The following is a 12,670-nucleotide window of genomic DNA, read 5'->3' on the forward strand; positions in this document are numbered from 1 at the left end:
TTTTGAATCTTGAATGTGCAGTTCTACCACGTGGTAGAAGTAGGCTTGCTATACCACTTGACGCGACATTCAATACAATATCGCGATTAGACCGTAAAGCTGCTGAAAGGGTTTTACACATAAATGTTTTTCCAGTACCACCATAACCATACAAAAAAAAAGACACCACCATTATTTTCTTGAACGGATTGCATGATTTTGTTAAAAATAAGCATTTGTTCATCTTTGTAAAAAAAATAGAGTGTTAATAATGTCGAAACTTAAAAGTGTAAAATATTTATTGTTATAGTAATGTATATTCAATTGTAGTATTAATCAATATTATAAAACTATTATCATGGATAAATTATAACTATTATAAATTAAAACTATTATAATTAGAATATGAGTTATACTAAAATTGTATAACGTATAAATAATAAAACTAATGAATTCTAACATTTATTAATATTTATTAAAAGAAATTCTAACATTGTAACTCTTAACTATATAAAATATGTTTGACATATGTTACACAAATATTAATGTTATAGAATTATGGTTCAGTAAAATTTTTCATAATTATCCCACAGTATTTAAATGCCTTCTATCATGGGGAAGAACCGTAAATATTCTTGCAGGTACCTCAGTTTTTTTCAACAGCACAAACACTTACTGTCCACTACAAGAAACGTGAATGTGTAACTAAAGGGCCCACCATATATTGAAAACTAATGGCCCACGACATGTTATAAAGTGGAGTAGAAAAGAACAACCACACTATTCTTACATTTCACAGAAGAGCAATCGTGCAAGAATAGAGAAAGGAAATTTTTTCTGAAACAATGTCTTCTTCACTGTCAATGTTGGAACAGAGTGGAGGTCCATCTCAACCCATTTTACTGTCATCGGGAAGCAGGTAACCATAACCACTCATGATTTTTCATGTTTCTATTTCATGGTTTTCTCATCGGTAAGACATTGATGTTCTAGTTGCATGCTTGTTTCGTGTTCATTGAAAGTTTAGATGCTGCACTTTTATGATAAGCAAATTAAAACCGATTTTCGATACAAATGGTCCAGGTGTTCGGGATAAATCAAAGGATGATCCTCGTTGGTCTAAGACGCAGGAACCAATAAGTTTATGGAAAGTAGAATAATAATTTACAGAGAGTATATAGAAATATTATATAAGTGTCATTGAAGTATCCTTGATTTTGTATATGTTATTTGCCTAAGAAGTATAAGAAGTATCATGTTATTTTGTACATGTTAGTTGTATAACAAGTAACATTGATTTTGTATTTCTTAGAGTCATTTGTACGTGTTATTTGAAAATGCATAGTAGTTATACAGTGATGACAATGGATGTACATGTTAGCTTGAATGAGGTAACCTTGAATATGGATAGTATTTGAAAGAGATTGATTAATTACCAAGGATGATAATAATATAATTGTACAACAGGTTTGATAATTAGTATTCCATTTGTAAAATTCATAAGTAGGTATCATAAGTATGTATTGATAAGGAGGTAAACATTCTCCTGTACAGTCGGTTTCATAAGTATTTTATCATTCGAATTGTACTGCAGGATTGAAAAGTAGTTTCCATTAGAAATATTGTTTGTATAAGTATGTTAGCATGACAAAACTTTTTCATGAGCTGTCTCAAGGAATGAGCAGACATCCCAACATAAGGGATGCATTCCTTGTCCCAAAAGACAAAATTAACGGTCTTCGAACGATGTTCCACCTCGATCTCAATTTTGAACCTAAACAGGGGAAAACCATTTAGCCGAAATACAATATAGCGACAAGTAACGATGTAAAAAGTGTGTGTAATAATGCTTACTTAGTGATTGGAGCTGAGTTATTATCAGAGAAGTTGCACCGGAATGGGTTACCGGGAGATTGATTTGTTTTGTTACATGTTGGACACAACTCATAAAACCAGCCGAAAGGATTGGCTCTTAACCGCATTGTCTTCCCAACAGTATTGCAGAAGGTTTCCTACATAGTAAACAAATCAGTTGGTGAGTAAAAATAAATTGAATTAGGATAGGTAGTAAGAGTAATTTAGAACCAGTTTAAAAAAATAGTACCTCAGTAAGAGATCCCATGTCAGCAATGCTTATGACATCCTTGGTGAATGAAAAAACCCTGTCGTCAATTGCTCCTTGTGAACATGCATTCAGAGAAAATGACTGGGTAGCAGTTTGTTCTTGATTAACATCCAGAAATCTGCTTCAAAGGAAAGATTTCATTAAACTATTAAGGTGAGGAGAAAACCAGAATATTAGTATTCCACAAAAAATGTAGAGAATAATACTTTGTTTTAAATTCCTCAACTTGTGGATGATCATGATTGAGTAGCAGTTTAGATCCACTCCAAGCATTGGAAATGTTAAGCTTCCCATTTCCTGCAAAAAGATTTCCAATTAGAAAAAGAAATGAGAATAGGAGATATTGATATGACAGCAAAATCACATTACATGAGCTCAATCAACACCAAGCATGAGTGAGGATGAGAAACACATGTCCACTTTCAGCCGCATAATTCATAAATTGGTTAGCATAGCCTTCCCATAGAGTAACATCTATCTCAGTCCCACTGCAAATACAAGTTGAAATACAAGTTAAAATCAGTGTCAAATACAACTGTTGTCCTAAAAAAACTAATTCAGATTATAAGAAAGAGACCATTTGTCTGACAAAGTGAGGTTCACGCAAGCTTTTTTCCCAGCACCTGCAACTTGGGTCATAACAACATGTTGGACAGCACCTATTATGTCTGAAAAGACAATGTGCAAAAATCAGAAAGGATATGGAAAGTATAGTGAAAGAACTAAGAACATGAATCAGATAAGGAATATCGTAAAGGCGATCAACAATGAACTCTCCATTTAAGAAGTCAGAAAATGACTTGAAGTTAAAGTTATGTGTTGGAATGTCTGGTATGTCAACGGCAGTGACTGTTGTCGCACGATTAAAGAACGCCTTGTATTTGTTATCACAAACTTTACACGGCATTTCATTGATCATTGTTTCACCATTATAGACTATATAGGTTTGCATTTCCTGCAATGTCTTTTTCCAAATCTCAAAGTCACGAGAGCGGGTTACAACGTGGATCTGATCACCCTGTAGTGTCAAAATGTTAAACTATCTACTAATAATACATTAAAATCATGTTAAAGCATATGATATAAACAAAAAACAAAACCTCTGCATCTTGAAGTATGGCTTCAACGTGCTGCTAACCATTGCGTTCCTTTACGTCCCATAGATCGACAACACGAATTGCTATCTTCCACACATTTTGATCGGGTTTCAATTCGGAAATCAGGATAGGTGGTCTAGACATGGTTGTTCAAAATCTGAAACAAAGTCCAGTTTTGTTAGCTAATCAGAGAAACCATAGGAAAGAGATAAAGAAAATCTAAAAGCAAGTCATTTATATCCATACTACAAAGTTCACTAAAAATGAAAACTTTCTAATGGTTAAACAAAAAAGAAAACTGTTTCGGATAGAACATCAGTAGTTTAAAAATATGAAAAGCATAGCACATAAGGACTAACAATTTCTTTCCATAAAAGCGAAATCCCTTTTCCACCGGTAATCCATAAACAAACTCCATAACAACATCAAAGTTTAAAAAAGTATAGCACATCACAGAAGGACTAAAAATTCATAAGGACTAACATTTTGTTTCCATAAAACCGAAATCCCTTTTCCACCGGTAATCCATAAACAAACTCCATAAGAACATCAAAGTTTAAAAAAAGTATAGCACAACACAGAAGGACTAAAAATTTCTTACATATATAACAACAAAATCTGAAAAGCATAGCACAGAAGGACTAAAAATTTCTTTCCATAAAAGCGAAATCCAAGAAAACCGGTACTCCATAAACAAACTCCATAAGAACATCAGTAGTTTAAAAAAAGAAACTTTCAGAATAGAAATCAATATCCTTAAAAATATAACAAAAAAAACTGAAAATCATAGCACAAATGACATAAAAATGAACTCCATAAAATCTTAAGACACGTTCAGCAGTGATGGTGAAGAAGAAGAAGAAGAAGAGAAAAGGGCTTAATAGGGTTGTATTACCGGTGGAATGGAGAGAGAGAGAGAGAGAGAGAGAGAGAGAGAGAGAGAGAGAGAGAGAGAGAGAGAGAGAGAGAGAGAGAGAGAGAGAGAGAGAGAGAGAGAGAGAGAGAGAGAGAGAGAGAGAGTGGAGATGGGTGCCACTTGGAATAATGGGTAGATATGATTGGTTCATAAAAAGATTGATTTAGCAAATTACCAAAATGGGCATTTGTTAGTGTAATTTAAAAAAAGTAAAAGGACAATTAAGAGTGTTAATAGGTATATTATAATCTTAGTTAGGTAGTTGATTTATTACATACTTCAATTAATTTATTAACTATCAATTTATTAGTCATCAACTATAAATTAAAATTATTCGTTACTTTATCAACTATGAGCTATTTTTTTCAAACAAGACCTTAGAAAATAAAGTCTTTAATATTTATAATTTGAAAGATCAAAATAAAATGAAATAAAAACTTTAAAAAAATAGTATATAAGCAAGGTTTTTAAGATAATGGGATACAAGCTACTTGACTTTAAAAATGGAATAAAAAAACAAAAGGAGCTATGATTAAGCTTCGGAAGTGTAGAGATGACACAAAAATATACTAAAAATTATAACCAGAGTAAGATGAGAGAAAACACATCTTAAAAATTTATTCAAAGTCCAAATTCTTTCCCATCAATTCACAAAAGTCGTTGGCATATATCACATCACCTTTGTTCCTTAATAGAAATTATTATATGCTCTCTCTCATTATGAAATTACAACCAGACATTGTTTCTTCGTCGACCTCAATCGCACGTGCACACTCTCTTATTATAAACCCATCTATCTCTATAAGGAAGCAGTCTTTTTATGCTCTTGTTGACGATATCACATATCACTCTACCTTTGATTTGGATATGGAATTTGTTTAGAAACATATAACATATTCTTAAAATGTGAATTTGTCTAGTCATTTTCAGCTTCAGGTTATTGGAGGGGACCCACCTGATAAATAGACGATGGAATATGTTCTTCTACGCAAGTTAGTGTATTTTGGGATTTAAATAAAGAGAAATGATAATCAATGTCTTCAGGGCAATGGTTAAAACTTTAAAATAATAACTTTATCTCAGTAATCTGCGTATTTAATGCCTTGAAAATTGAAATATTAAAATTTTTATAAAATATTTTCTTTTTTAAAAATGCTTAATCATTAGCCAGAGCGCACTTGTTAACGTGACCCTTAAATAAATAATGGCTACTTAGTCAAGAAAAAGAATGCAAATGATGCCAACTTTTACATAGGCCCCACAACATTAGTATAATCCATGGGATATTCTTCACCTCTACTTGAAGAACTATTATTAGTTTGCCCTCATTGTTTCTTGTCAACACATTTTCTATATTTTCTTTCAAAGTTATAGTAAAAAAATCTTATTTTAAAACATTTACGATACAATTTTTTTAATAAGAAACTCTATATTTACAAAACAGTATGCAGGGTATTCTAAGTGTGTTAGAAGTAGAGGTGTTAATTTATGGAGTCAATTAATTTGAGCCTCAGTCTATAATAATGGGGCCTAAAAAAATTTAAAAGTAGTAGGTCTTTAAACGCATAGGACCCAAAGTTAAAAGACTCCAAAATTTAAAAGAGGGTCATTAGGCCCCAAATCAAATAAAATAAAAAACTTAATTTAAAAAATTCAAAAAATAATAACTTTTAAATAAAAAAATATGTTAAAAATTATAAATAAATTAAAACTTTTTTTTAAAAAAAAAATTAAAAATTTAAAAATTATGTTAAATAAATTCTAAAACTAAAAAAACAACTTTTTAGAAAAAACTAAAAAAGTTTTTTCAACAAAAAAATTAAAAAATTCAGTTAAAAAAATTCTAAAAATAAGAACAACTTTTATGGAAAAATTATGTGACTTGTTAGTATAAGATATAAATGAAAAATTGAAGTTTGAGTTTGAAAGTTCTTTTCTCAAAACTTTTTTTTAAATTTTTGTTTCGGTTAATGTTTTCCAACAAAATCTAATTAAAACTTTTTAGTAAATAATGGATAGTTGTAAATCTAAACCTCAATAAATAAAAGACATCTAAATCTCACAGAAAATTAGTAAAATTTAAAACTTTGAACTTTTATGAATCAATAGGCCAAACAATAAATAAAGAAATATAGAGCAAGTTTAATCTAAGCATATATTTTTGTGATATATTCAATAAAGAGTAAAAGAAAAAGGAATGAAATCCAAACTGAAACGTGTGTGGAAGAGACAAACAAGACTTGAAATTGTGTATATATTGAGTGGAGGCCACATAGTACTTATAAAACAATAAAAATCTGCCCAGAAATCTAACATTTCCTATAACTGTAGTTTCATTATTCCTGATGAGCCATAAATTAGCATGATCAATGTTCAATATTTTTCTCCAAATGATTAACACAAATGGTTAACATTCTAACAAAATTGTTTGATGATATAGATAGCAATGAACATGTACTTCAAGCAACTATGATTTTCCAACTAATTATTTCCAGTAAATTGAATTCTATGTGGGTTTGGGGAATAAAATAAGACCCCTTCAATGGGGCAAAAAAAAAAAGCATTTTGTAAAGGACCTAAAATGTTAGGGTTTAAAATAAATTTTAATAATTAGGGACTCAATATATTAGGACTTTAATGGGGTCAAATAATTAGGGCTTTTAGTTATAGGGCTCATTTTTTTTAGTAGGAAAACAAGAAAGACCAAGACAGTCACTTGCAACCAAATCAAAGTTGAAAATGGATTCAGTTAGACAAAAAAATTTCCCAAAAGTGTGACGTGTTGGCAATGTTACAAACTGAAAAAACACTTCTATAGTAATTAAAGTTAACTATATATCATTATATGTGAACTGTTGTACCTAGGGGTGGCAAAACGGGCCGGGGCCCGCCGGACCGCTCGTGCACCCGCCAAAAAATGGCGGGTTGGGTTGGGATTTTAGGCTCGCCGCTCGCCAAAGCCCGCCCCGCCAAAACCCGCCGCCCGCCATACCCGCCCCGCCAAAGCCCGCTCCTCTTCCAAAACTCACTCTTTTTTTTAGTTAATTCTAGTAATTGCAATTCTTGATGGTTCATTTTATACATCTATTTATAAATATATGTAATATTTTTTAAGTAAATTTGTTAAAAAATTACTTTTATAAAAAATTGTTTTTAAAAATAAGTGAAAAGTTTAATTAAAAGGTAAAAAAAACCTATTAATCTATTAAAAAAAATATAAATAAAAATAGGCGGGTAAGCCCGCCGCCCGCCAACCCGCCATCTTGGCGGGGCGGGCATGACTTTTATGCCCATTTTACTTGACGGGTATGCTCGCCCCGCTCTTTTTTTGGCGGGCATAAGGCGGGGCGGGCGGCGGGCGGGGCGGGCGGGCCGTTTTGCCACCCCTAGTTGTACCTATATTGTTACCTAATTTGTTGCTAAGTTTAGGCCTGTTGCACTAAATAACTTGGAAGTAGTGAAATTGACATTGGAAAATTCAAAATGTGTTTTTTTATATTTACTTTTATAATTTATTTTGAAAATATTTTGAAATTTGTTTTTTTTTACACAAAAGTGTGTGGAAACATTGTAATATTTCTATGTATATATGTTGATGTTATTAGCTATGAAATGAATGGAATCTTAGAAACAAATATATGTTGATGACATGCATAATTAATAAAGGAGGCGGTGGGATTGGTCTCTTTGGATTAGTCGGTTGCAAGGCCAAATACCAATATTTCAAAATAATAATAAATAATAATAATAATAAAGCAGACGTCAAAGAAGATTCAAAGAAATTAAATAAGGAAAATGAGACTTTGGTGCCACTAACCAAAGATCATATTCCTTTTCTCATTTGATTTGGCATACACCAGCCATCGAGTCTGAAAGCAACTCTTTGACCGCTCCGGGGATGCTGCCAAGCTTCTTATAAAAGGCCACCAACTGGATTTTCAAGTATAACTCCTTCAAAGACGAGTATCCCCTTGTAAGCTTATGACCCCGCCCTTGTCAAGGCGTAGCTCTGACTATAATATTCATGAAAGATGTTCGAGCAAACAGGGGAAAGGTCGGTTTATAAGTTGCAGATCTTTGCATGTGTTTCCTTGGTCATAGGAACTAAGTAGAAGCTATCATTAAAATTCTTCATGCTCTAAGAAAAAACTTTGAAATAACTGTTATGTTTCCTCAGGGAGAACAAACCAGAACCGTTTGCATAGTTGGAGTTGTTTTAAACTTTGAATAAATGAAAGAATAATGTCACGATCAACTTACCCTTTATACTCACACTAGTGTTGGAAAACGTTAATGAACACCCAGTTCACTGGATGCAACTATGAAGGAGAAATCAACAAGTGATTCAATACACTGACTTCGAGTTCATTGAAACGAAGGCAGTATCCTATGAGGGAGAAATCGCTTTGGTGAATAGGGATAACACATCCATCATATCGACTACAAATCCTCTTATCTTCATATGGAGGAAACACCCCTAGTTGGTTACGGGATCCAAGTCTGTCAAAACTTGATCAAAAACACCTTTACAAACAAAAGCAGTGACAATATGTCTGGATCCACCCGGTCACTTGAAATATCCTTACCAACCCTTTTGGCAGAAGCTTATACTATCACCATTGTAAAAATATGTTGTAAACACAAATGATGTAGGTAAAACAAAGCAAGCAAAGTTAAGCGATCAGTGTCTTGGAAGCCCTAAAAAGCAAGGAAAAATGAAAAGAGAACGTGGACTTCAAAATTCAAAAGAAGGATCAGTCCAACTTGCAAAATTAATGTCAACGATCAAAATCGTATAAACATGATTTAACGTCAAAACAAAACGCTCTTAGAGAGTATCCATAAAAGAAACAAAAACACTCTCTTCGCATATCACTAACTACAAAAAGGTAAAATAACACTTCAGAACCTCTTTATACTCTATTTAAGTATTGACGACCATACGATCTACCTCGCACCATAAGGATTGAGATCTTATCAAAAATGATTCGAAAGCACTCGAGTACTCTAATGAGGGATAAACATCATTACTAGCTAGCAAAAAATGTGTGTTTGCCACTCCTAATGTTACATTACGACTTTTTAGAGCAATATTTAATGTGCATATTCCCGAGATGGACAATGTCTCATCTAGGACTTCCACATCCACGGCTCATGTGGCTGAGTAATTATGCATGTCACAAACCCTCTCTCTGCAAAGCAAAGAAAATGACTTAATATGCAACTATTTCGGGCCATTCACAAGGCCTATAATACGAAGGCCCATTTACGAAGCACCAAGTTAATAAATGCAAAACAACCATTCCCTCCATGTTGCAAATAATCTCTCACGAGAATACCATGCTAACGACCTAGATCAATTTAACAGCTGACCGCATCTCACGTCGTTTCACCCGCGTGTATTTATCAACCATCTCCCCTATTTAAAAGGGAAAACATGTCATTCCACACGTATTCAAATCTTTTCTTATTCAAACGCTACTTTGTGATCTCATACTAAATAAAGTGTTTTTAGTCGTAACCTTACATATCAACTTCCTCTCCATCGCATCAGAAACTCTGAACCACCAGAAAAACTCTAAATCCATATTTTCCAACACTGGACAATTACCAAAAAAAATATATTTATGTGTGACGAAAATTTATAAGGTAAAACCTAAAAGTTATTCTCTTTGATCCTTTATATTTGTTCTATGGAGGATACTATGGTGGCGGGGAGAGTTGTGTTTATGATTGATATTATGTGGAAAATCATAATAACATGATTTGGAATAATGAGAGTGAGGTTTACTCTATTCTTGGTTTACATGCTCTTTGTAGTTGACAAGATTGGTTTAAGGTTCAAGCTAATAGAGTTATGGAGCAAATTCCCCTAACAATTACTAGATGAAGTCCGCCGGTGGAAGGGAGATTGAAAATGCAATGTTGATGCAGACTTTTGAAGGATAGAAAAACACTTAGAAAGGGGGGGGTTTGAATAAGTGTGACTTTAAAAACTCTTAAGATAAAAACAATGAACACAATATTTTTATCCTGGTTCGTTGTTAACGAAACTACTTCAGTCCACCCCCTTAGAGTGATTTACCTCAACTGAGGATTTAATCCACTAATCAATCTTGATTACAATGGTTATCCACTTAGAAACACTCTAAGTCTTCTAGAGTATACTGATCACAACTTGACCACTCTAGGAAATCACCACTTAGAAACTTCTAAGTCTTCTAGAGTCTACTGATCTCACTGATCACTCTAGGAACCTTTTACAATCAATGTAAAATAAATGTTTACAAGAGTATGAATTTGCTTCTTAGAAAGCTATAATCACAACTGTGATATTTCTCTTAAGTTCTAAGCTTAACACTCACTAAATATTACAATAGTTGTGAGGTTGAAGATGAAGTTCGTGAGTATTGAATTCAGTAGCGTTTCAGTAAGTTTGCAAGAGTTGTTCATTATCTGCTTCTGATCAGAACTTTATATTTATAGGCGTTTGAGAAGATGACCGTTGGGAGCATTTAATGCATTGCGTGTATAGTACAACTCTGCATTTAATGTTTCACACTTTTGTCAACTGCCTCGAGCCATGTTTTTGCTGCTTTTACTGACTTTGCCTTTTGTAGCTTCTAATGTTCCTTTTGTCAGTCAGAGTAGCCTGTCATCTTGTACTTGCTTCTGATCTCAGATTTGTAGAATACAACGTTTGAATAATCAGAGTCATTCAGCTTGGTGCAGAGCATCTTCTTGTCTTCAGACCTTGAAGTGCTTGAGCGTGATACCATAAGAACTTCAGTGCTTCTGCTTCTGATCTCATGTTCTTCTGATGCATCATAGATCATGTTCTGATTCTGCTTGACCATCTTCTGATGTCTTACGAGAGCATGTTCTGATGTTGCAATCTTGAATCTTCTGAGTCAGTGCTTCTTAGCGCTGAATTGTGCATACTCCATATATATTTCCTGAAATGGAAAATGCATAGGATTAGAGTACCACATTGTCTTATACAAAATTCATATACATTGTTATCATCAAAACAAGAATATTGATCAGAACAAATCTTGTTCTAACAACTTTAACATAATCAGGGTTACTACGAATTAGGGATGGTGTATGAGAGGTCATTTGGGGAACTTTGTGTGTGCGGGAGCAGCTTGGGATTTTGTATCCTTCCCAATTCTGGAAGTGAAAGCTTTGGCACTCAAAGAGGCTATTCTTAGTGCTATAGATTTTCATATGGGGAATGTCATCTTCGAAAGTGATTTTCAAAGAACGACCCAGGCTATTCACACCGATCATACCGGTTTGTCCGGATTTAGTTTTATAATTTCTTCCTTTCGTAGTTTGTTGCATAACTTTCCTAACTTTGAGGTAAAGTTTGTAAAATGTCAAGCGAATTCGGTTGCTCATTCTAGAGTAAAGGCGGCCAATTCTTGGATTAGGCGTAGTTGTTTTAATATGATTCTTCCTTGTATTGCACAATTGTTTATTAATGATATGAGTTAATTTCTTTTTTGTAATAAAAAACTATTTTTTGTCTTCCAAACAGACCCTTAATCATCGAGACCTTAATCATCAAGACAATCTCAATCAAGGCCAAATTAATGAAAATAATGATCCAGCTCACTCAAAAAGACAAATCATTAAATGATCATAAAAGAACCATAAGACGTGTGTGTAAAAAGAATGAAGAAAGACAAACAATCTACTAAAGCAAAAAAAAAAAAGAAAAAAAAAAGAAGACAAACAATCTACAAATTAGATAGAGACTTTATTGCAAAAGATGTATCATATTTAAATAAACTTTTAAATTTATATAATAATATTTTTTTCACCATCAATTTTGACAACAAGTAGTTTTTTCAGTCATTAAAATACTTTATTTAAGTTCTTAAAATAAAGAACTTCAAATCAATTTAGTGATTTTCTAAATTTAGCAACACAAATTTAATTGTTATAAGTTTGCCTTGGTGCAACATAAAATTATTTAAAACAATGTAGATATTTTTCATTAATTTTCATAAATACTTTTTCAAAAAAAAAATTGATAATGTACATTGAATAATGTTCTTAAATTAAAAGAATTAAATAATTTTCATAAAATTAAAAGAGTATATTATTCTACTTTCAAATTTTCTTTTTCTTCACTAATTCAAATTTTGGTTTGAGGCATTGTGTGAAATTCTATTGAATTTCCTTACATTCATAGACAAATATTACTACATTATTAACTTTTTTTTTAGGACAAAGGACAATTTATCGTTTTTTTCAGTTAAAACGAAACCAAAGAAGTAGAACTCCACTTCCTTCTATACAAAATTCCGTATTACCCCTTGCCCCACTTAAAAGCGACGGAGATCCACGTACTTAGGAAGGGACAAAAAGGTCCAATCAGGTATATCATCAACGAAACCACCCGAACACATAATGCAAATACGCAAAACCAAAAGGACACAACAGCAAAACAAAATGTCACAAATGATTGACCAACTCAGCAACACAACACTATTGTTCCTTTCTAAAATTTCTTAAAAGAAACAATAACTCAAAGATTCGAAT

The 12,670-nt window shown here is 32.7% G+C and overlaps 1 protein-coding gene across 1 annotated transcript; it reads right to left on the reverse strand.

Annotated features, from left to right (window-relative positions):
- Positions 1 to 1,829: 1,829 nt before the first annotated feature.
- On the reverse strand, positions 1,830 to 3,345 carry LOC131606617 (uncharacterized). Its single transcript, XM_058878832.1, has 7 exons — positions 3,259 to 3,345; positions 2,828 to 3,122; positions 2,682 to 2,772; positions 2,525 to 2,592; positions 2,311 to 2,401; positions 2,084 to 2,222; positions 1,830 to 1,991 (listed from the first exon to the last, which is right to left on the reverse strand). Exons 1-7 carry the CDS (start codon positions 3,343 to 3,345, stop codon positions 1,830 to 1,832), a joined length of 933 nt encoding a protein of 310 aa, XP_058734815.1.
- Positions 3,346 to 12,670: the final 9,325 nt, after the last annotated feature.

The sequence above is a fragment of the Vicia villosa genome, linkage group LG1 (genome assembly GCF_029867415.1).
Source record: "Vicia villosa cultivar HV-30 ecotype Madison, WI linkage group LG1, Vvil1.0, whole genome shotgun sequence".
In the NCBI taxonomy this organism is placed as follows: domain Eukaryota; kingdom Viridiplantae; phylum Streptophyta; class Magnoliopsida; order Fabales; family Fabaceae; genus Vicia; species Vicia villosa.

Coding starts and splice junctions, on each gene's coding strand:
- LOC131606617 (XM_058878832.1), bottom strand. CDS start 3,345: ATGTCTAGACCACCTATCCTGATTTCCGAATTGAAACCCGATCAAAAT. Junction 2,402..2,524: donor TATGAATTATGCGGCTGAAA/GTGGACATGTGT, acceptor ATCTTTTTGCAG/GAAATGGGAAGCTTAACATT. Junction 2,223..2,310: donor GTTGAGGAATTTAAAACAAA/GTATTATTCTCT, acceptor CCTTTGAAGCAG/ATTTCTGGATGTTAATCAAG.